Here is a 25,373-nt window from a genome sequence, read left to right as displayed (position 1 = left end):
TACTAACCACCAGTCCTGGCATCCCACATTGTGCACACCTGGCAACCAACCAGAGAGTATACTGTCTAGTATCGGAGAACGCAGATCGCTTAAAATCCGTTACATTTTAAATGTACTTCGACGTGACCTCCAACCTAAACAGGAAACTGCATCATCACGCGGCCGGCGTCAACAAAAGCTAGTTTTCATGCTAGCTAGGTACGTCTGTTTACATTGTAGCCAATGTAGCAGCATGAGCAACTAGTGCTAGCAATTCAGTGAACAACTATCCCAGAACCGTGTCCTCCGGTGGGATCGGACTGGAGGAGGAAGGGAGAGCTAGCTGGTTGGGAAAATGGCGGAAGCGGATGTTCTGTTTGAATCAGTGTTGCCAACTTAGCGACATTGTCGCTATATTTAGCAAGTATTCAGACCCTTCTAGCGACACATTTTCAAAAAAGCGACTAGCGACAAATCTAGCGACTTTTTCTGGTGTTATTGGAGACATTTGGAGACTCACGTGAAAGCACGTATCGTTCTTACTCTTCTCAACGAGCAGCGGGTGCTGCAGCGGGTACTGCCGTGGGCCCCACCCACGTCCCAAAGCACTCACAGGCAGCCCAGTCCTCGCGCAGCAGTCCCTCCCAGCTGCAGTTAGAGCAGGAGATGTTCACCCCTCCACGTCCAGACTGCAAATGAATCGCGCATGCGGGATGCCGCCGCTGGCTGATCCCGCCCTGGCTTACATTCAGGGCGGGATGTAAATGTAGGGTGTTTTTTACTCACTTTTTGTCTCTTCCACAACGTTTTTCCTCTCTCCTACAGCGTCCATCACAATTACATGCACATGGCAAATTAGGCGATGACGTCTTCTAGCGACTTTTAGGACAGCCAATAGCTACTTTCCTTACTGAGGAGTTGGCAACACTGGTTTGAATCAGATGGGGTGTCGAGTGGACATGAGAGTGAGAAGAATTGGATGACAGTGACGAATGCAACATTAAATAAGAGAAATAAAGTGGTAATGGAAACTAGGAAATCCAAGCCTAGTTCTGATTATTTTTTGGTTGGAATAAGGGTTTTGGATCGATGTTGCTACCTGGGAGATCCGTTTGAAGTCTCAATTAAAATTGTGGATGCGTTGGATGAGGTGGCGTCGATGAGAGTAACGAGAAGTTGGCTTATTTCTGTTTTTTTGTGTTTCTATGGAACAGAAGGAGCGTGCTCTGCGCCTCAAGAAGATGTCGGATTGGAATGTGTCGTGTGTGGATCTTCGAAGCAGGGCGCCTATCAAGGGTGTGGCGCTAGAAGTAAATGCAAAGGATATACATCAATAATTGGATCAAGTGGTTGGAGCACAACAACTGACCTGCATGTGGAAGCCCGCTTCATCCATTCTATTGTTTTTTGATGAAGAGTCTCTCCCTTCGTTATATGAGATTCCCTGTGAGAGCCTTCGTTCCCAAACCCATGCAGTGTGAGAAATGTAAATGATTTGGTCATGTGTCAAGTGTATGTAGACTGAAGGAGTATTATATGCCACCTGAGCCTAAATGCTGCAATTGTGGTGGTGAACATGCACCCGAATTCCTGAAGTGTCCTGTTACGGTGAATGAGACTGAGGTGGCAAGAATAAGGACTGTCCAGAATGTGTCCTATCCGGAGGCGGTGAGAAGAGTGGAAGAAAGGAGTGGAGTTGAAGAAGTAATGGTAGGAGTAGAGACAATGGATAATATCAACAGAGGGGTCATGAAATGTTGCATGTTAAGAAGGTGGACTTTGTAGCGTTTATTACTTTGGTTATCGACTGCACAACGCAAACGGAGAGGAAATCTGAGAAAATGGGCATAATTGTGAGTGCGGCTGAGCGTTTTTTGGGACTCACTAATTTTTCGGAACAGGCATTGCAAGGAATCCTGTCGATGAATGCTCCGTCCTGTGTAGGAATGTAATTTGAACTGTGACTGAAGGAGTGGGATGGTTTGATTTATTTTTGTATTTTGTATTATGTCGGGTCCCCCCCGCGTCCTCCCGCAATGGAATATATATATATATATTTTTTTTTTATATTCCATACAGTAGGTGGTGGCAATACACCAATAGGTGTAGTCTGCCATAAACCTTTACAGAAGAAGAGGAACAACAACTATCCCAGAATGGGAATATTTAACACAAATAACAAGTAATAGAATCGATTTTCTCTGTTAGTGAATTAAGCTGACACCAAAAAAAATACGAAATAAGATATTTTGCTACCTGTTTAAGAACGATAAATACCCACAATAGTAGTGTTTCACTGTGAAGCTAATATTGCATTGCGATATTTTATGCATTGTGGTAAATTCATACAACTGTAACACTCATGCGTATTTATTAAATGACACTGATGTTCAAGATAGCTTTGTTTTACATTCACCTTATGCATTGCTTAATTTGAGCCAGTGTGGTGATTTAAGTAAAATATATTTGAGTAGTTAACAGGGAAACAAGGAGTCTCAGACAGTTCGCAATAGAACATACCAGAGGGGGGCATCGTTTACTAGGCTACCTAAATTATTGGGATCATCAGGTTACCACCAGTTTTTGGAATACATTGAGTTCGTTGACAAAACAGACAATGGGACGCCTTTTCACATGGAGATGTATTTGTCAAAGGTCCGCGGTGGGTCTGTATAAACTAAGCTGATATAATGGAGACAGGTTTGTAGCAGCGAATGTCAACTATTCATTTACTGTTATAGTATTTCTAAGTAGCAGCCATATCAGCCACGGAAACTAATTGTTTCACTTTATGATATAACATTTTGATATTTTTTTTTGCCTGACTAGGGCTCTCTACCTGAAATGTTATGATTTTCTTGTGATCAAAACAACACTATTTTGCTCAAATAGAGATAGAATCTCCCTGTTGCTCAGTTGGTAGAGCACGGCGCTTGCAACGCCAGGGTTGTGGGTTCGTTTCCCACGGGGGGGGGCAGTATGAAAATGTATGCACTCACTAACTGTAAATCGCTCTGGATAAGAGCGTCTGCTAAATGACTAAAATGTAAATCTAATTGTGTTTCTTTGAAAAATTGGGCCTGGTTGAGAATATAACATTCTGCCTGAGTGTGGCGCTGTTTACCGCAATTTACTGGATTATTTTGTGACCAGAACAAAACTACTTATTTTACTCAACTATAGATTTAAATAAATTGTGTTTCTTAAAAAAGATGGCCCTGGCTGACATGGACTGTTTCCTCACCTTATTCTCCTTGTGGTTATCCATGGTTGTTGGTTATTTACCTGGTAACAACAAGTGAAAACTTAACAAGGACTGAAGCGAGACACCTTATTTTACTCAACAAAGATTGAAATAAATGTTGGAAAGGATCCAGAGGCTGGTTATCTTTCAGGACGGTAGATCTCCAGGAAGAGGGTTGGACTGAAAACCCACTGGACGGTAGATCTCCAGGAAGAGGGTTGGACTGAAAACCCACAGGACAGTAGATCTACAGGAAGAGGGTTGGGCAGCCCTGGCCTACACTATCACAGCGAGGTCAAACAGGGGTGTGTGTGTGTCATATTATCAAATGTCCACAGCAACACTATTAATGATTCTCTAGCCCCAGTGTATGTGGTGTACCATGGTCTTAGTCATACTCTCACTAACCCTCATCTTTTCTCTGTCTCTCCGTCCGGAGGGCCTGAGGCTCTTGGACCATGACTGAGGACACCCTGGCCTGACACCTGGATGTGCCCCCCCCCCCCCCCCCCCCCATAATTAACCTATACAGCTCTGGAGCCATTGTCTTACCTACAGTACTACTGAAATAACTTCTGTCAATTATTTGTCATTTTATAGAATACCCTTTCTTAATAATGACTCAAAGGTGTGTGACCATTAACATTGTCTGTCCTTCTCCCAAAGTGTGGACTTGCACATTTTAACAATGGTGTAAAGTAGCTCAAGCCAATGCTTACACCTATCCAATGCTTGGACGTCCATGAGGAGAGGGGTGGACAATTGGTATTATAGAGTACTACAGTATGAGTCATAATACCCTTAAACCTTAGTGGTCAAACAGGGAAATGGTTCCAATCGTTTTTCCACCATTCATTTTTCCCATAAGGGATCTTAGAAACACTTCAAATAAGGGCTGTGTTTCATGAAGGTTTACCCTGGCGTGACGTTTTGATAACCGTGTAAATCTCTCTAGGACAAGGTTACTTTTTTATCAATATATTGGCCTGTATTTACCCCCAACAAATGAAATGCTAATTAGCTGCTAATGTGGCTATTATTAAAAAAACTACAAATGACATGATCGGGACGAGACTACCGATTCGAGGTAAAGGTAAGAATCTCTGGATTAACTATCTGTTTGCTAAATGTTGTAATGAATAAATTGGCTACATTTCTTTAAATTGACAATTCTGTGAACTGTCTTGGGCAAGTTTTAAATTGTCACAATACCTGTTAGCAAAGGTGTCAGCTAGAGATGACGTGCAGGAGCTTGCAGGGATTTGTAGTCTTGCATGATGTTTACTTTGATGCTAATTAGCATTTTTTCGATTCTGAGAGTAAATAGAGCTGAATATATATTGATAAAAGTCACCTTGTCCCAGAGAGATTTACATGGTTATCAAAACATCACGCCAGGGTAAGCCTACACGAAACACAGCCCTTATTTTAAGTATGGGAAAAATGAATGGTTGAAAAACGATTGGAACCATTTTCCTGTTTGACAGCTAGGTTTTATGGGTATTATGACACCTCCACTGTGGGGTTCTATACAGAGAAAAGTTACAGGGAATAGGGTGCCCTTTGGGACGCATTCTGCCAGTTGAGCCCCACCCTGCCTATTTAGCCTCGGCCCAAACTATATCGCCATTACATTTACATTTTACATTTACGTCATTTAGCAGACGCTCTTATCCAGAGCGACTTACAAATTGGTGCATTCACCTAATAGCCAGTGGGATAACCACTTTTTTATTTTTATTTATTTATTTATTACCAGTTGTTGTCTTAGCTCTCTCCAATAACACCTGTGATTGCTTTATGCCTCTCTCCTATGTCAATATGCCTTGCCTATTGCTGTTCTAGTTAGTTCTTATTATACAATTTCACTGTAGAACCCCAAGTCCCTCTCAAACTGCCTCAAATAGTTCCTTTGTTCCACCCCCCATACACGCCGAGACCGGCTCAATCGGTGCCTCCAGTGATGCTATCTCTTTCATTGTTACCCAACGCTTAGGTTTACCTCCACTGTACTCATATCCTTCCATATCCTTGTCTGTACATAATGCCCTGAATCTATACAATGCCCGGAAATCTTCCCCCTTTATTCTCTGTACCCAACGCACTAGAAGACCAGTTCTTAAAGCCTTTAGCCCTATCCTTATTCTAGTCCTCCTCTGTTCCTCTGGTGATGTAGAGGCTAACCCAGGCCCTGCAGCCCCCAGTATCACTCTTACTCCCCAGGAGCTATCATTTGTTGACTTCTGTAACCGTAAAAGCCTTGGTTTTCTGCACGTTAACATCAGAAGCCTCCTTCCTAAGTTTGAGTTATTCACTGCGTTAGCACACTCCGCCAACCCTGATGTTCTAGCAGTGTCTGAATCCTGGCTTAGGAAGGCCACCAAACATTCAGAAATGTCCATCCCCAACTACAACATTTTCCATCTAGATAGAACTGCCAAAGGGGGTGGAGTTGCAATCTACTGTAGAGAGAGCCTGCAGAGCTCTATCATACTATCCAGGTCTGTGCCCAAACAGTTTGAGCTTCTACTTCTAAAAATCCACCTTTCCAGAAATAAGTCTCTCACTGTTGCCGCTTGCTACAGACCCCCCTCAGCCCCCAGCTGTGCCCTGGACACCATATGTGAATTGATTGCCCCCCATTTATCCTCAGAGTTCGTACTGCTTGGTGACCTAAACTGGGATATGCTTAACACCCCGGCCATCCTACAATCCAAACTAGATGCCCTCAATCTCACACAAATTATCAATGAACCTACCAGGTACAACCCTAAATCCATAAACATGGGCACCCTCATAGATATCATCCTGACTAACTTACCCTCTAAATACACCTCTGCTGTCTTCAACCAGGATCTCAGCGATCACTGCCTTATTGCCTGCGTCCGTAACGGGTCCGCGGTCAAACGACCACCCCTCATCACTGTCAAACGCTCCCTAAAACACTTTAGCGAGCAGGCCTTCCTAATTGACCTGGCCCAGGTATCCTGGATGGATATCGATCTCATTCCGTCAGTAGAGGATGCCTGGTTGTTCTTTAAAAGTGCTTTCCTCTCAATCTTAAATAAGCATGCCCCATTCAAAAAATACAGAATTAAGAACAGATATAGCCCCTGGTTCTCCTCAGACTTGACTGCCCTTGACCAGCACAAAAACATCCTGTGGCGTACTGCATTAGCATCGAATAGCCCCCGCGATATGCAACTTTTCAGGGAAGTCAGGAAAGCAAAGGCTAGCTTTTTCAAACAGAAATTTGCATCCTGTAGCACTAACTCCAAAAAGTTTTGGGACACTGTAAAGTCCATGGAGAATAAGAGCACCTCCTCCCAGCTGCCCACTGCACTGAGGCTAGGAAACACTATCACCACCGATAAATCTACAATAATCGAGAATTTCAACAAGCATTTTGCTACGGCTGGCCATGCTTTCCACCTGGCTACCACTACCCCGGCCACCAGCTCTGCACCTTCCGCTGCAACTTGCCCATGCCCCCCCCCCCCCCCCCCCCGCTTCTCCTTCACACAAATTCAGACAGCTGATGTTCTGAAAGAGCTGAAAAATCTGGACCCCTACAAATCATATGGGCTAGACAATCTGGACCCTTTCTTTCTAAAATTAGCTGCCGAAATTGTCGCAACCCCTATTACTAGCCTGTTCAACCTCTCTTTCGTAACGTCTGAGATCCCCAGAGATTGGAAAGCTGCTGCGGTCATCCCCCTCTTCAAAGGGGGTGACACTCTAGATCCAAACTGTTACAGACCTATATCCATCCTACCCTGCCTTTCAAAAGTTTTTGAAAGCCAAGTTAACAAACAGATCACCGACCATTTCGAATCCCACCGTACCTTCTCCGCTATGCAATCCGGTTTCCGAGCTGGTCATGGGTGCACCTCAGCCACGCTCAAGGTCCTAAACGATATTATAACCGCAATCAATAATAGACAGTACTGTGCAGCCGTCTTCATCGACCTGGCCAAGGCTTTCGACTCTGTCAACCACCGCATTCTTATTGGCAGACTAAATAGCCTTGGTTTCTCAAATGACTGCCTCGCCTGGTTCACCAACTACTTCTCAGATAGAGTTCAATGTGTCAAATCAGAGGGCCTGTTGTCTGGACCTATGGCAGTCTCTATGGGGGTGCCACAGGGTTCAATTCTTGGGCCTACTCTTTTCTCTGCGTATATCAATGATGTCGCTCTTGCTGCTGGTGACTCTCAGATCCACCTCTACGCAGACGACACCATTTTGTATACATCTGGCCCTTCATTGGACACTGTGTTAACAAACCTCCAAACGAGCTTCAATGCCATACAACACTCCTTCAGTAGCCTCCAACTGCTCTTAAACACTAGTAAAACTAAATGCATGCTCTTCAATTGAATGCTGCTGGCACCTGCCCACCCGACTAGAATCACTACTCTCGACGGGTCTGACCTTCATACCGCCCCAACAGATCCACAGATGAAACTCTCCTTCCAGACTCACATTAAGCATCTCCAATCCAAAGTTAAATCTAGAATCGGCTTCCTATTTCGCAACAAAGCCTCCTTCACTCATGCTGCCAAACTTGCCCTCGTAAAACTGACTATCCTACCGATCCTTGACTTCGGCGATGTCATTTACAAAATAGCCTCCAACACTCTTCTCAGCAAATTGGATGTAGTCTATCACAGTGCCATCCGTTTTGTCACCAAAGCCCCATACACTACCCACCACTGTGACCTGTACGCTCTTGTTGGCTGGTCCTCACTACATATTCGTCGCCAAACCCACTGGCTCCAGGCCATCTATAAATCACTGCTAGGCAAATCCCCGCCTTATCTTAGCTCATTGGTCACCATAGCAACACCCATCCGTAGTATGCGCTCCAGCAGGTATATCTCACTGGTCATCCCCAAAGCCAACACCTCCTTTGGCCGCCATTCCTTCCAGTTCTCTGCTGCCAATGACTGGAACGAACTGCAAAAATCTCTGAAACTGGAGACTCTTATCTCCCTCACTAACTTTAAGCATCAGTTGTCAGAGCACCTTACCGATCACTGCACCTGTACACAGCCCATCTGAAATTAGCCCACCCAACTACCTCATCCCCATATTGTTATTTATTTTGCTCATTTGCACCCCAGTATCTCTATTTGCACATCATCTCTTGCACATCTATCATTCCAGTGTTAATACTAATTGTAATTATTTTGCACTATGGCCTATTTATTGCCTTACCTCCAAAACTTGCTACATTTGCACACACTGTATATATATATTTTCTGTTGTATTTTTGACTTTATGTTTTGTTTTACCCCATATGTAACTCTGTGTTGTTGTTTTTATCGCACTGCTTTGCTTTATCTTGGCCAGGTCGCAGTTGTAAATGAGAACTTGTTCTCAACTGGCTTACCTGGTTAAATAAAGGTGAAAATAAATATATATATACAGTGGGGAAAAAAAGTATTTAGTCAGCCACCAATTGTGCAAGTTCTCCCACTTAAAAAGATGAGAGAGGCCTGTAATTTTCATCATAGGTACACGTCAACTATGACAAATTAAGAAAAAAAAATCCAGAAAATCACACTGTAGGAATTTTTATGAATTTATTTGCAGATTATGGTGGAAAATAAGTATTTGGTCACCTACAAACAAGCAAGATTTCTGGCTCTCACAGACCTGTAACTTCTTCTTTAAGAGGCTCCTCTGTCCTCCACTCGTTACCTGTATTAATGGCACCTGTTTGAACTTGTTATCAGTATAAAAGACACCTGTCCACAACCTCAAACAGTCACACTCCAAACTCCACTATGGCCAAGACCAAAGAGCTGTCAAAGGACACCAGAAACAAAATTGTAGACCTGCACCAGGCTGGGAAGACTGAATCTGCAATAGGTGAGCAGCTTGGTTTGAAGAAATCAACTGTGGGAGCAATTATTAGGAAATGGAAGACATACAAGTCCACTGATAATCTCCCTCGATCTGGGGCTCCACGCAAGATCTCACCCCGTGGGGTCAAAATGATCACAAGAACGGTGAGCAAAAATCCCAGAACCACACAGGGGGACCTAGTGAATGACCTGCAGAGAGCTGGGACCAAAGTAACAAAGCCTACCATCAGTAACACACTACGCCGCCAGGGACTCAAATCCTGCAGTTCCAGACGTGTCCCCCTGCTTAAGCCAGTACATGTCCAGGCCCGTCTGAAGTTTGCTAGAGTGCATTTGGATGATCCAGAAGAGGATTGGGAGAATGTCATATGGTCAGATGAAACCAAAATAGAACTTTTTGGTAAAAACTCAACTCGTCGTGTTTGGAGGACAAAGAATGCTGAGTTGCATCCAAAGAACACCATACCTACTGTGAAGCATGGGGGTGGAAACATCATGCTTTGGGGCTGTTTTTCTGCAAAGGGACCAGGACGACTGATCCGTGTAAAGGAAAGAATGAATGGGGCCATGTATCGTGAGATTTTGAGTGAAAACCTCTTTCCATCAGCAAGGGCATTGAAGATGAAACGTGGCTGGGTCTTTCAGCATGACAATGATCCCAAACACACTGCCCGGGCAACGAAGGAGTGGCTTCGTAAGAAGCATTTCAAGGTCCTGGAGTGGCCTAGCCAGTCTCCAGATCTCAACCCCATAGAAAATCTTTGAGGGAGTTGAAAGTCCGTGTTGCCCAGCGACAGCCCCAAAACATCACTGCTCTAGAGGAGATCTGCATGGAGGAATGGGCCAAAATAGTGTGTGAAAACCTTGTGAAGACTTACAGAAAACGTTTGACCTGTGTCATTGCCAACAAAGGGTATATAACAAAGTATTGAGAAACTTTTGTTATTGACCAAATACTTATTTTCCACCATAATTTGCAAATAAAATCATAAAAAATCCTACAATGTGATTTTCTGGATTTTTTTTCTCATTTTGTCTGTCATAGTTGACGTGTACCTATGATGAAAATTAAAGGCCTCTCTCATCTTTTTAAGTGGGAGAACTTGCACAATTGGTGGCTGACTAAATACTTTTTTTCCCCACTGTATATTGTAAATAATTTCTCCATCCCATTCCTCCTGTTGAGCCCCACCCTGCCTATTGTAAATCATTTCTCCATCCCATTCCTCCTGTTGAGCCCCACCCTGCCTATTGTAAATCATTTCTCCATCCCATTCCTCCTGTTAAGCAAATGAAGAGGAGAGCCTGTGACTATACTTGATGTAGTAAATTACTTTTCCTGTCAATGACTTTATTTTATAAATGTCCTTTATTGTGTATGTGTGTCCTTTTTGAAGGTTTAATAAAACCTTAATTCAGCCAAGAAATCCATATTTTCATTGTTGGACTATTCAACACACTGAGCAGTCATGTACCAATGAGGTTAATTAGTTACATTGCAGTTGTGTGTGGTGTTGTTGCCATTCGCACTCATCTAGCCTTGTTATGGAATAACTGATAACTGACTAAGTCACACTTCCAGTTTGTACTAATCTATATTTGACTTGCTGTTCTACAGAGATACAAACTGTAGAAAAGTATATATTCAAGACCCTATGGTCAGATGGCTTTTCATAAAGATGTCATGGTAAGTAATGGAATCCAAGTTTCTGGGTGAGTGACTTGAGGGGGAGAAAGAACCAGTGGAGGCAGCAACAGGCAGGTAGAGGGGGGCCAGATGGGATTGGGCCAGGTAGCAGGAAGAGGGGGGCCAGGTGTGATTGGGCCAGGCAGGTAGAGGGGGACCAGGGGGATTGGTCCAGGCAGGTAGCAGATAGAGGTGTGCCAGGTGGATTGGGCTAGGCAGGTAGCAGGTAGAGGGGGCCCAGGTGGGATTGGGCCAGGCAGGTAGCAGGTAGAGGGGGGCCAGGTAAGATTGGGCCAGGCAGGTAGCAGGTAGAGGGGGCCCAGGTGGGATTGGGCCAGGCAGGTAGCAGGTAGAGGGGGCCCAGGTGGGATTGGGCCAGGCAGATGGCAGGTAGAGGGGGACAGGTAAGATTGGTCCAGGCAGGTAGCAGGTACAGGGGGCCCAGGTGGGATTGGGCCAGACAGGTAGCAGGTAGAGGGGGGCCAGGTAAGATTGGGCCAGGCAGATGGCAGGTAGAGGGGGGCAGGTAAGATTGGGCCAGGCAGGTAGCAGGTAGAGGGGGCCAAGGTAGGATTGGGCCAGGCAGGTGGCAGGTAGAGGGGGCCCAGGTGGGATTGGGCCAGGCAGGTAGCAGGTAGAGGGGGGGCAGGTAAGATTGGGCCAGGCAGGTGGCAGGTAGAGGGGGGCAGGTAAGATTGGGCCAGGCAGGTAGCAGGTAGAGGGGGCCCAGGTGGGATTGGGCCAGGCAGGTAGCAGGTAGAGGGGGCCCAGGTAAGATTGGGCCAGGCAGGTAGAGGGGGGGGCAGGTAAGATTTGGCCAGGCACGTCCAGGTGTCAGGCCAGGGTGTCCTCAGTTGCAGTCCAAGCGCCTCAGGTTGATGGTTATTTACCTGGTAACAACAAGTGAAAACTTAACAAGGACTGAAGCGAGACACCTTATTTTACTCAACAAAGATTTAAATATATGTTGGAAAGGATCCAGAGGCTGGTTATCTTTCAGGACGGTAGATCTCCAGGAAGAGGGTTGGACTGAAAACCCACAGGACGGTAGATCTACAGGAAGAGGGTTGGGCAGCCCTGGCCTACACTATCACAGCGAGGTCAAACAGGGGTGTGTGTGTGTCATATTATCAAATGTCCACAGCAACACTATTGATGATTCTCTAGCCCCAGTGTATGTGGTGTACCATGGTCTTAGTCATACTCTCACTAACCCTCATTTTTTCTCTGTCTCTCCGTCCGGAGGGCCTGAGGATCTTGGACCATGACTGAGGACACCCTGGCCTGACACCTGGATGTGCCTGCCCCACCCACCCCATAATTAACCTATACAGCTCTGGAGCCATTGTCTTACCTACAGTACTACTGAAATAACTTCTGTCAATTATTTGTCATTTTATAGAATACCCTTTCTTAATAATGACTCAAAGGTGTGTGACCATTAACATTGTCTGTCCTTCTCCCACAGTGTGGACTTGCAAATTTTAACAATGGTGTAAAGTAGCTCAAGCCAATGCTTACACCTATCCAATGCTTGGATGTCCATGAGGAGAGGGGTGGACAATTGGTATTATAGAGTACTACAGTATGAGTCATAATACCCTTAAAACTTAGTGGTCAAACAGGGAAATGGTTCCAATCGTTTTTCCACCATTCATTTTTCCCAAAAGGGATCTTAGAAACACTTCAAATAAGGGCTGTGTTTCGTGTAGGTTTACCCTGGCGTGACGTTTTGATAACCGTGTAAATCTCTCTAGGACAAGGTTACTTTTTTATCAATATATTGGCCTGTATTTACCCCCAACAAATGAAATGCTAATTAGCTGCTAATGTGGCTATTATTAAAAAAACTACAAATGACATGATCGGGACGAGACATGATATGCTCTTGACCGTGATGTCATGTTTGGCATTGCCAGTGCGTTTGTTTATCCTATACACACAGGTTTAAGATGTGCTGATATGTTGATGATACTGTATGGGAGCAGTGAAATTGTAAGAAGTTGTGGTGATCTAAGTGTCCTTCATAGAAACATATGTTATGAAGATGTAATAAAGATGTTATTGGTTCAGCATAACTTCATGATTCAGCAGTTTGAGTATTTTACGGGCCATAAAATGACTATTGATCAATGGCACTGATACCTACATGTATACATATTGCCTTTGGTCAGATATGTATACGTTTTTGCCCACTACAGTATTCAAAGAGAGGATAAGCAGCTGTAGGCTAAGAATTGAGTGCCCAGTGGAAAACTGGCAAGCTTGGTTGAAAATACGTCATCACATTAGATGAGTATTGTCGAACCCACAGCACATCATTGGCCATCTATTGTGGTGCCCCTGACAGATGGCAAATGCATGGGGATGGTCGACTGACTAAAAACAACAACGGTGTCAGGAAGCAGCACACTATGGGAAAAAAAACTGCCCAAAAACAGAACCACTGTTTTACACATCAAGAAAGAGGAGTTAGATCAGCTTTTAGGCTATAATGGATGGTGTGAGTAGTTTATAATGTTTATCACATCATATATGAAGCGTGAACTCATTTCAGCTCTCCCTGGTTTGATGAATCAAGTCCAAGTGTTTGAATAAGGCTGTGTCACGTTTATAATCTCTAGAGAAGCTTTCGGAAGTTCATGTCACCAATTCCCAAAGCCATGTGACAAATGTAGTGATGGCTGCTTAGTCAGTAAAAGCTGGTGCTGATGTCTAAATCCAGTACTTTCTCTGATAAGGTATTGCATCTATAAACTATGTCACCATGTACTATCCTGTATACTGTGCTATGATACATCATGCTCTTATTTGAATCGCAAAGTAAACTGGTTGAATATGTGTGGTGAAAAGATATTGCTGACATGACCCGTGTAGCTCAGTTGGTAGAGCATGGCGTTTGCAACGCCAGGGTTGTGGGTTCGTTTCCCACGGGGGACCAGAAAAAAAATGTATGCACTCACTAACTGTAAGTCGCTCTGGATAAGAGCGTCTGCTAAATGACTAAAATGTAAAAAAAAATGTAATAAAAAAACTACAAATGACATGATCGGGACGAGACTACCGAATCGAGGTAAAGGTAAGAATCTCTGGATTAACTATCTGTTTGCTAAATGTAGTAATTAATAAATTGGCTACATTTCTTTAAATTGACAATTCTGTGAACTGTCTTGGGCAAGTTTTAAATTGTCACAATACCTGTTAGCAAAGGTGTCAGCTAGAGATGACGTGCAGGAGCTTGCAGGGATGTGTAGTCTTGCATGATGTTTACTTTGATGCTAATTAGCATTTTCGATTCTGAGAGTAAATAGAGCTGAATATATTGATAAGAATCACCTTGTCCCAGAGAGATTTACACGGTTATCAAAACATCACGCCAGGGTAAGCCTACACGAAACACAGCCCTTATTTTAAGTATGGGAAAAATGAATGGTTGAAAAACGATTGGAACCATTTTCCTGTTTGACAGCTAGGTTTTATGGGTATTATGACACCTCCACTGTGGGGTTCTATACAGAGAAAAGTTACAGGGAATAGGGTGCCCTTTGGGACGCATTCTGCCAGTTGAGCCCCACCCTGCCTATTGTAAATAATTTCTCCATCCCATTCCTCCTGTTGAGCCCCACCCTGCCTATTGTAAATCATTTCTCCATCCCATTCCCCCAGTTAAGCAAATTAAGAGGAGAGCCTGTGACTATACTTGATGTAGTAAATTACTTTTCCTGTCAATGAATTTATTTTATAAATGTCCTTTATTGTGTATGTGTGTCCTTTTTGAAGGTTTAATAAAACCTTAATTCAGCCAAGAAATCCATATTTTCATTGTTGGACTATTCAACACACTGAGCAGTCATGTACCAATGAGGTTAATTAGTTACATTGCAGTTGTGTGTGGTGTTGTTGCCATTCACACTCATCTAGCCTTGTTATGGAATAACTGATAACTGACTAAATGCCTCAGCATTAAGAAATCATTGGGGAAAGAAGTCACACTTCCAGTTTGTACTAATCTATATTTGACTTGCTGTTCTACAGAGATACAAACTGTAGAAAAGTATATATTCAAGACCCTATGGTCAGATGGCTTTTCATAAAGATGTCATGGTAAGTAATGGAATCCAAGTTTCTGGGTGAGTGACTTGAGGGGGAGAAAGAACCAGTGGAGGCAGCAACAGGCAGGTAGAGGGGGGCCAGATGGGATTGGGCCAGGTAGCAGGTAGAGGGGGGCCAGGTGTGATTGGGCCAGGCAGGTAGAGGGGGACCAGGGGGATTGGTCCAGGCAGGTAGCAGATAGAGGTGTGCCAGGTGGATTGGGCTAGGCAGGTAGCAGGTAGAGGGGGCCCAGGTGGGATTGGGCCAGGCAGGTAGCAGGTAGAGGGGGGCCAGGTAAGATTGGGCCAGGCAGGTAGCAGGTAGAGGGGGCCCAGGTGGGATTGGGCCAGGCAGGTAGCAGGTAGAGGGGGCCCAGGTGGGATTGGGCCAGGCAGATGGCAGGTAGAGGGGGACAGGTAAGATTGGTCCAGGCAGGTAGCAGGTACAGGGGGCCCAGGTGGGATTGGGCCAGACAGGTAGCAGGTAGAGGGGGGCCAGGTAAGATTGGGCCAGGCAGATGGCAGGTAGAGGGGGGCAGGTAAGATTGGGCCAGGCAGGTAGCAGGTAGAGGGGGCCCAGGTAGGATTGGGCCAGGCAGGTGGCAGGTAGAGGGGGCCCAGGTGGGATTGGGCCAGGCAGGTAGCAGGTAGAGGGGGGGCAGGTAAGATTGGGCCAGGCAGGTGGCAGGTAGAGGGGGGCAGGTAAGATTGGGCCAGGCAGGTAGCAGGTAGAGGGGGCCCAGGTGGGATTGGGCCAGGCAGGTAGCAGGTAGAGGGGGCCCAGGTAAGATTGGGCCAGGCAGGTAGAGGGGGGGGCAGGTAAGATTTGGCCAGGCACGTCCAGGTGTCAGGCCAGGGTGTCCTCAGTTGCAGTCCAAGCGCCTCAGGTTGATGGTTATTTACCTGGTAACAACAAGTGAAAACTTAACAAGGACTGAAGCGAGACACCTTATTTTACTCAACAAAGATTGAAATATATGTTGGAAAGGATCCAGAGGCTGGTTATCTTTCAGGACGGTAGATCTCCAGGAAGAGGGTTGGACTGAAAACCCACAGGACGGTAGATCTACAGGAAGAGGGTTGGGCAGCCCTGGCCTACACTATCACAGCGAGGTCAAACAGGGGTGTGTGTGTGTCATATTATCAAATGTCCACAGCAACACTATTGATGATTCTCTAGCCCCAGTGTATGTGGTGTACCATGGTCTTAGTCATACTCTCACTAACCCTCATTTTTTCTCTGTCTCTCCGTCCGGAGGGCCTGAGGATCTTGGACCATGACTGAGGACACCCTGGCCTGACACCTGGATGTGCCTGCCCCACCCCCCCCCATAATTAACCTATACAGCTCTGGAGCCATTGTCTTACCTACAGTACTACTGAAATAACTTCTGTCAATTATTTGTCATTTTATAGAATACCCTTTCTTAATAATGACTCAAAGGTGTGTGACCATTAACATTGCCTGTCCTTCTCCCACAGTGTGGACTTGCAAATTTTAACAATGGTGTAAAGTAGCTCAAGCCAATGCTTACACCTATCCAATGCTTGGATGTCCATGAGGAGAGGGGTGGACAATTGGTATTATAGAGTACTACAGTATGAGTCATAATACCCTTAAAACTTAGTGGTCAAACAGGGAAATGGTTCCAATCGTTTTTCCACCATTCATTTTTCCCAAAAGGGATCTTAGAAACACTTCAAATAAGGGCTGTGTTTCGTGTAGGTTTACCCTGGCGTGACGTTTTGATAACCGTGTAAATCTCTCTAGGACAAGGTTACTTTTTTATCAATATATTGGCCTGTATTTACCCCCAACAAATGAAATGCTAATTAGCTGCTAATGTGGCTATTATAAAAAAACTACAAATGACATGATCGGGACGAGACTACCGAATCGAGGTAAAGGTAAGAATCTCTGGATTAACTATCTGTTTGCTAAATGTAGTAATTAATAAATTGGCTACATTTCTTTAAATTGACAATTCTGTGAACTGTCTTGGGCAAGTTTTAAATTGTCACAATACCTGTTAGCAAAGGTGTCAGCTAGAGATGACGTGCAGGAGCTTGCAGGGATTTGTAGTCTTGCATGATGTTTACTTTGATGCTAATTAGCATTTTCGATTCTGAGAGTAAATAGAGCTGAATATATTGATAAGAATCACCTTGTCCCAGAGAGATTTACACGGTTATCAAAACATCACGCCAGGGTAAGCCTACACGAAACACAGCCCTTATTTTAAGTATGGGAAAAATGAATGGTTGAAAAACGATTGGAACCATTTTCCTGTTTGACAGCTAGGTTTTATGGGTATTATGACACCTCCACTGTGGGGTTCTATACAGAGAAAAGTTACAGGGAATAGGGTGCCCTTTGGGACGCATTCTGCCAGTTGAGCCCCACCCTGCCTATTGTAAATAATTTCTCCATCCCATTCCTCCTGTTGAGCCCCACCCTGCCTATTGTAAATCATTTCTCCATCCCATTCCCCCAGTTAAGCAAATTAAGAGGAGAGCCTGTGACTATACTTGATGTAGTAAATTACTTTTCCTGTCAATGAATTTATTTTATAAATGTCCTTTATTGTGTATGTGTGTCCTTTTTGAAGGTTTAATAAAACCTTAATTCAGCCAAGAAATCCATATTTTCATTGTTGGACTATTCAACACACTGAGCAGTCATGTACCAATGAGGTTAATTAGTTACATTGCAGTTGTGTGTGGTGTTGTTGCCATTCACACTCATCTAGCCTTGTTATGGAATAACTGATAACTGACTAAATGCCTCAGCATTAAGAAATCATTGGGGAAAGAAGTCACACTTCCAGTTTGTACTAATCTATATTTGACTTGCTGTTCTACAGAGATACAAACTGTATAAAAGTATACATTCAAGACCCTATGGTCAGATGGCTTTTCATAAAGATGTCATGGTAAGTAATGGAATCCAAGTTTCTGGGTGAGTGACTTGAGCGGGAGAAAGAACCAGTGGAGGCAGCAACAGGCAGGTAGAGGGGGGCCAGATAGGATTGGGCCAGGTAGCAGGTAGAGGGGGGCCAGATGGGATTGGGCCAGGTAGCAGGTAGAGGGGGGCCAGGTGAGATTGGACCAGGTAGCAGATAGAGGGGGGCCAGGTGAGATTGGACCAGGTAGCAGGTAGAGGGGGGACAGGTGTGATTGGACCAGGTAGCAGGTAGAGGGGGGACAGGTGTGATTGGTCCAGGCAGGTAGCAGGTAGAGGGGGGCCAGATGGGATTGGGCCAGACAGGTAGCAGGTAGAGGGGGGCCAGGTGAGATTGGACCAGGTAGCAGGTAGAGGGGGGACAGGTGTGATTGGTCCAGGCAGGTAGCAGGTAGAGGGGGGACAGATGGGATTGGTCCAGGCAGGTAGCAGGTAGAGGGGGGCCAGATGGGATTGGTCCAGGCAGGTAGCAGGTAGAGGGGGGACAGATGGGATTGGTCCAGGCAGGTAGCAGGTAGAGGGGGGACAGATGGGATTGGTCCAGGCAGGTAGCAGGTAGAGGGGGGCCAGATGGGATTGGTCCAGGCAGGTAGCAGGTAGAGGGGGGGCAGGTGGATTGGGCCAGGCAGGTAGCAGGTAGAGGGGGGCCAGGTGGATTGGGCCAGGCACATCCAGGTGTCAGGCCAGGGTGTCCTCAGTTGCAGTCCAAGAGCCTCAGGCCCTCCGGAAGGAGAGATGGAGAAAATATGGGGGTTAGTGAAAGCATGCACTTGGTGTAGAGAATAATAGTGTTGCTGTGGACACTGGACAATCTGACTGACTAATACACACACACACCTGTTTGACCTCGCTGTGATACTGTAAGCCAATTTATGTTACTTTTCTGAGTCAATTCAGGTAGCATTCAATGTCCTGAGTTTGGCAGGTTAAAGAGATGTGCAGAAAGATATTCAGCCTCTGTGGATCCTTTCCCCTTAATGTATTTTTCATCTCAGCCAAGCCCCTCTTTTCAAAGAAAACACAATTTAATTCTATCTCTATTTGAGCAAAATAAGTAGTGTTGTGATCACAAGAAAATCCTAACAATTCAGGTAAAGAGCCACAGTTTCCATTTCATGTGGATGAATTACCTGACACATGAAAAAAGTCACGACCGGGCTGATGGAAGCATGAAATGCTGGTACAACTTTATAAATGCTGACAGACAATTTGTTAGTTCGACATGGTGGGATCTTTTTGTGTCTGTATTATAAATTATGTGAGAAATGGCAGTGGAAACTCTTTTATGCGCAAATATTGATATAATAACCATCATATCCGAGTAAACTTGGAGTCACACGATGATATGTTGTGTGGTCCTCCGCCTACAACTCGGGAAAGCATGCAGTTTATTAGGCTACAGATGGAATAAATGAAGATGAACTTCACAGGGTGGTGAATGTGCACGGTGATGAGCTTGATGCTCCTTTCCAATAAATATCGACGGTCTTATTCTGGTAACATGATGATCGATGCTTGGCTGCCGTTTGACAAATACAAATAATATTGCTCTTGTTCATAATAATCTCATAATGTAGGAAGCCTACCCACACTGTATCTGTGAGCTGTTGGCTACAGCGCATCTGCCAAGACCAGTTTTGGTGACAAAATGCGATGGAAGAATGCGATGGAAACCCATTTAACTTGTATTTTTTGTTCAGTACATGGGAATTCAACGGCAAAAGTTATTTTATGTGCACTATGTCATCACGCACAGCTTTTTATCTGCAAAAAGTATGTTTGATGGAAACATCTCTGGTGGGAAAATGTGCATATTGTTTTATGCAGATTTTAAAATATTCGCATGAAAATCTGTCACAAATTGGATGGATACTTTTATTGAAATTCCAGCAAAAAGCAAACAAGATGGCTGTCTTTAAATGGGTTGCTATAGTTACTAAGAGACAAAGCCTGTAGCTATGTATAATGACCGTTAGCTAGATACAGTAGAATAACATAGCTTGCTAGTTGCTGTTCATGTACACTGATTTTCATACACTTGACATTTACATTACATTAACTTACCATTTTCTACAGAGAATTCATCCTAGCACTGCCTTTTAATTGTATTGACATCTAATTAAATAACTACTTTAGCTTTCAATAAACCGTACCTACCAAATCCTGCCCTGTCTCTTCCATTGAGGATTGAAACAACAGTCTCTTCCAGAACAATACATTCAAAATTAAAAAATAACAATGTGCCATTTTCATTAGCTTCTTCTTCTAGGGTATAAGTAGGTAATCAAAAACAACTGGCTACTCACGAGTGCCCAACTGTGTTCATATTAGTAACTACATGTCAGTGAAACTCCTCAAGAGCGCCACCCTGTCACTATACTCGTTCAACTGACAGCTATGGTAGCCAGCTCTAGCCAGGTAGTCAGCTCTCTAGCGCCCCTCTGACAGGAACATTTTCAGAATGAATTACTCTCTGTAGCTCAGCTGGTAGAGCACGGCGCTTGTAACGCCAAGGTAGTGGGTTCGATCCCCGGGACCACCAATACACAAAAAAATGTATGCACGCATGACTGTAAGTCGCTTTGGATAAAAGCGTCTGCTAAATGGCATATTATATTTATATTATTATTATTTAATTACAGTAGCCAGTGAAATATCCAGCCGTCAGTGATGGTATAATATAATATGCCATTTAGCAGACGCTTTTATCCAAAGCGACTTACAGTCATGTGTGCATACATTTTTTACGTATGGGTGGTCCCGGGGATCGAACCCACTACCCTGGCGTTACAAGCGCCATGCTCTACCAATTGAGCTACAGAGGACCACAGTAGTCAGCTCTCTAGCGCCCCTCTGACAGGAAAAATGTCAGGAAGAATTTGCCAGTGAGATAGCCAGCCGTCTTGGGGGGTATCTAAAAGTTAAAATTAAACTAACCACCCTCATATAGACACATTGACACACTGTGATCAATTTGCCATTGGTGGCAAAATAAATGAGAGCATAGAACTCAGAAATAGCCTATGGCCAATGCAGCAGTAGGCCTATAACTTCCATTGTCAACTAAGTAAACACATAAAAACAGTAGAAAATATCCTGATGAAAATTCTGGTTCTTTCAATCGCATTCATCTCTCTACTCCACCTGTCTTCCTCCCTTTCTATCTGTCTTGACTTGAGCTAGTGAAGTGCAACATTGTATCATCAAATCATCACTGGGTCTGGCGGGAAGCTGTAGCTAGCGAACTTGAAACATTGTATCAACTAGCCTATTCTTGGCCCTCAGAGTTTCCTGCGCCAGTGAGCTCGGGACAGACAGCTGTTTTTTATGACGTTTCCACTGGATATGGGATCATCGGATCATATTTTGCTATTTCACACCGAGGCTTGGTGATTATCGAGACCAGGAGTGTTGGAAAGATTTTTCAAATACTGAGGGACTATCATGCGCAATGTTTACTTATTAGTGGTGTATGTGGTGAGTTAAGACAATCAGAAATGAGACATTGCCAAATGGGCAATTTCCTACATATTCATGCATTCTGGACAGAGACGCACCATATCTTCGCCACACCCCCCTCCCCTTCTTCTTGATGCAACATTTTCAATTATGCTCAAGACACATTATCTTCACACATATTTTAGACGCGTTGCACTGACAGCCGCAACTCAATGAGCTAGACCTAATGCCACGTGCACTACCCAAATTCTCTTCCCAAATAAGCATAGGCCTACACACTTGTGATTTGAAACAATCCACAGCTATAAAAAAAAATAAAAAACGTATGATCCTCTGTGGCTAAGTCATGATGCCCTGGTGAAGTCTTTTGAATGATTTTATTTAGACAGAAGTAATTATATAATTTGTGCGAAACATCAATTTACTTTAGGGCAATCCAGCATCCTAACAGTGCACTGTGCACCCGCCAACTTTCCATTCCAATTCGCCAGACGCAGAAACCCGAGATAAACTCAGCAAAAAAAGAAACGTCCTCTCACTGTCAACTGCGTTTATTTTCAGCAAACTTAACATGTGTAAATATTTGTATGAACATAACAAGATTCAACAACTGAGGCATAAACTGAACAAGTTCCACAGACATGTGACTAACAGAAATGGAATAAAGTGTCCCTGAACAAAGGGGGGGTTAAAATCAAAAGTAACAGTCAGTATCTGGTGTGGCCACCAGCTGCATTAAGTACTGCAGTGCATCTCCTCCTCATGGACTGCACCAGATCTGCCAGTTCTTGCTGTGAGATGTTACCCCACTCTTCCACCAAGGCACCTGCAAGTTCCCGGACATTTCTGGGGGGAATGGCCCTAGCCCTCACCCTCCAATCCAACAGGTCCCAGACGTGCTCAATGGGATTGAGATCCAGGCTCTTCACTGGCCATGGCAGAACACTGACATTCCTGTCTTGCAGGAAATCATGCACAGAACGAGCAGTATGGCTGGTGGCATTGTCATGCTGGAGGGTCATGTCAGGATGAGCCTGCAGGAAGGATGATAGATTAATTTGTGTATTAAGAATAATGACTAAAGGATTTCACCCCAAATACAGTAGAAATGTGTATACGATATTCAAATTATCATGTAGTGTCAACCCACTAACAGAGGGGGTACTAAACATTCAAGGGTGAAGGAGAAGGCGGAAACTGTTTAAGAAAGCCACCTAAAGGTGGGAGGAGCATAGTGCCTTTGTTTGTCAAGAGGTATAAAAACAGTATGTGTTTTTGGCGCCAGAGCTCTCCATGAATAAAAATACAAAAAATCCTTCTTCGTGGTTATGGACCTTGAATCATTTATGATTAAAACCAGAGCCTTTCAACCTCTGGTAATGATTCAAGCTTAGGTTGAATTAGAGATAGAAATTCACAAAACAAAGGATATCTTCCCCGTAACGCACAGCGTTGAGATTGCCTGCAATGACAACAAGCTCAGTCTGATGATGCTATGACACACGCCCCAGACCGTGACGGACCCTCCACCTCCAAATCGATCCCACTCCAGAGTACAGGCCTTGGTGTAACACTCATTCCTTTGACGATAAACGCAAATCCGACCATCACCCCTGACCGCGACTCGTCAGTGAAGAGCACTTTTTGCCAGTCCTGTCTGGTCCAGCGACGGTGGGTTTGTGCCCATAGGCGACGTTGTTGCCGGTGATGTCTGGTGAGGACCAGCCTTACAACAGGCCTACAAGCCCTCAGTCCAGCCTCTCTCAGCCTATTGTGGACAGTCGCAGTGCTAGCTGATGGAGGGATTGTGCGTTCCTTTTTTTTGTGTGGGTATTTTACCCCCTTTTCCCCCCAATTTTGTGGTATCCAATTGGTAGTTACAGTCTTGTCCCATCGCTGCAACTCCCGTACGGACTTGGGAGAGGTGAAGGTCGAGAGTCGTGCATCCTCCGAAACACAACCCAGCTGAGCCAGCCATACCAATGGCAACCGAGTCAGCATGCACTGCGCCCGGCCCGCCACTGGAGTCACTAGTGCGCGATGGGACAAGAACATAGCTGCCGGCCAAACCCTCCCCTACCCTGGACGTCGCTGGACCAATTGTACGCCGCCCCATGGGTCTCCCGGTCGTGGCCGGCTGCGACAGAGCCTGGACTCGAACCAGGATCTCTTGTGGCACAGCTAGCACTGCGATGCAGTGCCTTAGACCACTGCGCCACTCGGGAGGTTGAGGATTGTGCGTTCCTGGTGTAACTCAGGCAGTTGTTGTTGCCATCCTGTACCTGTCCCGCAGGTGTGATGTTCGGATGTTCGTAGGCCAAACCGTTTAGATGCTACAGACGTTATCGTGAGAAGACCGATTTTCGGGATGTCTCATGGTCTGACAAACACCGCTCTAGCTTTGCCACCTTTCACCGCAGATGCGGAAGTGCGACATAGGCGGATGCGGTGGATTGAAAACTGATATCTCTAGTTTAAACCGACATATGTTGATGGAGATGTTGTTATTATGCTAATTATAAACGTGCATCTTTTGGTCAGCGCCCGTCTCTGTCAAATAAATTATCAATATTTAAATATTTTTTGGGGACAGGCAATGGCCGACCCTGCAGCAAGGTAGGCAGTAGGAACGGAATGATCTCAGCTAGACTGCTAGTTTGATTGTATTGACACTCCCAGAGTTACATTAGTCCGTTTTCGTCCAAAATATTGAGTAATTGAAACTGAAACAGTGCATCCCCAATGGCTGGGAGAAGCAAACAATGTAGCAGGCTAGCTGTGATTTGATTTGATTTGATATACAACAGCAATATTTGTTGGACTACCAATACATTTATTGGTGAATTATATTAACCATGCATTGAACTGCATCCATCTATTCTGCCAACAACATAATCGAATTTGGAGTCAAATAGAACCTATTTCAAAAACCTGTTATAAAGATGGTTTTGTAGCATAAACTATGAATTTGATATTTTTCACTGATATTATGATTGTCTGTTTGTTCCATATCTGCAAAGTAGCTAAAAAGCTGTCAGTTTCACTTTAAGCTGTTGATATAATTTTTGTATTTTGTAATATTTGATGTAACTATTATTATTATTTTTTTTTACTGTTGGTGTTTTTTACCTGCTGAGTTTATCGTTTAGCTCCAGAGATGGTGTGTGGGCAGAACTTCCTATGTGTGTTTTTGACAGTAGGCATGCTCACCTTGGCTGATAGTAACCTTCTCTCCATCTTTTTCTCTTTCCCTCTCTTTCAACTTTTCTCTCCACTCCCCTTCTGTCCCCTTAAAGGGCAACCTATCGCAGCCCCAGAGCTAGTGTGTAGGCGGAGCCTGGTACAGGTGGGTCTCAACAGGGCTAACCTGGAGGCTGCTGGTCTGAACGCTTCCTCTTCTTACCTGGCCGACCCAGAGGAGGCTAACGGCACGGTGTGGTACCAGGTTGGAACTCTCTGGAAGTGTGAACAAATTACCTCAATTTGTGCCAAAAGATGATGCAACAATGGAGGAGTAACTGACTATGCAAAAGATGATGCAACAATGGAGGAGTAACTGACTATGCAAATAATAAATCTATCTTATGGCCTTTTGTCTTTTCTCCAGACCAACGCCAGCCATGCTGTCTACTGTGGAGGAAATTAATTAATTAGACATACGATGCTGTTTTTCTACTTAGAGAATTGTCCATTGATTGATGCTAGTGTTTTTTGGCAATACAAGCTTGTCTTGTGTGACTTAGTCATGAATCTGAGCGCTCAGATTTATGAGCCGTTTGGGTGCGACCGCAGTATGTGACCTCCTGTGTTTACAATCAGCAGGAATTTAGCTATGTGGGAAGTGCAGGGAGGAACAGAGAAATGGTGGCGATATCAGCTATATTGATCTACACAGACGAGTTAAATTACTTTTTACAACTCTGTTCCCAGGGCCTGTTTCTGCATATCTGCTAACAGCCACGTAGACAAAAGAGGTTGTACTTTTTCTATAAAAACTGAGACCCAGCTATGATTCATTGGGCCTTAACCATGCACTTCAACAGTGCATGGTTAACTGCTCCATTTTTGCAAATCTTAT

The 25,373-nt window shown here is 44.5% G+C and overlaps 1 protein-coding gene across 1 annotated transcript in view; it reads left to right on the top strand.

Annotated features, from left to right (window-relative positions):
- Positions 1–24,941, top strand: part of LOC311116126 (pancreatic secretory granule membrane major glycoprotein GP2-like) — a gene marked incomplete at both ends in the record, with an annotated part of 43,860 nt that extends 18,919 nt beyond the window's left edge. The window contains 2 exons of the mRNA XM_084191257.1: positions 24,592–24,740; positions 24,903–24,941. Of these exons, the coding sequence (XP_084047383.1) occupies positions 24,592–24,740; positions 24,903–24,941 (188 nt within the window). The remainder of the gene's footprint in view (positions 1–24,591; positions 24,741–24,902) is intronic.
- Between the last annotated feature and the right edge of the window lie 432 nt (positions 24,942–25,373).

Source organism: Coregonus lavaretus, assembly GCF_964263955.1.
Source record: "Coregonus lavaretus genome assembly, contig: HAP1_SCAFFOLD_288, whole genome shotgun sequence".
Lineage (NCBI taxonomy): Eukaryota > Metazoa > Chordata > Actinopteri > Salmoniformes > Salmonidae > Coregonus > Coregonus lavaretus.
The sequence above is the reverse complement of the archived record's forward strand: the minus strand, read 5'-3'. Positions and strand labels throughout refer to the sequence as shown.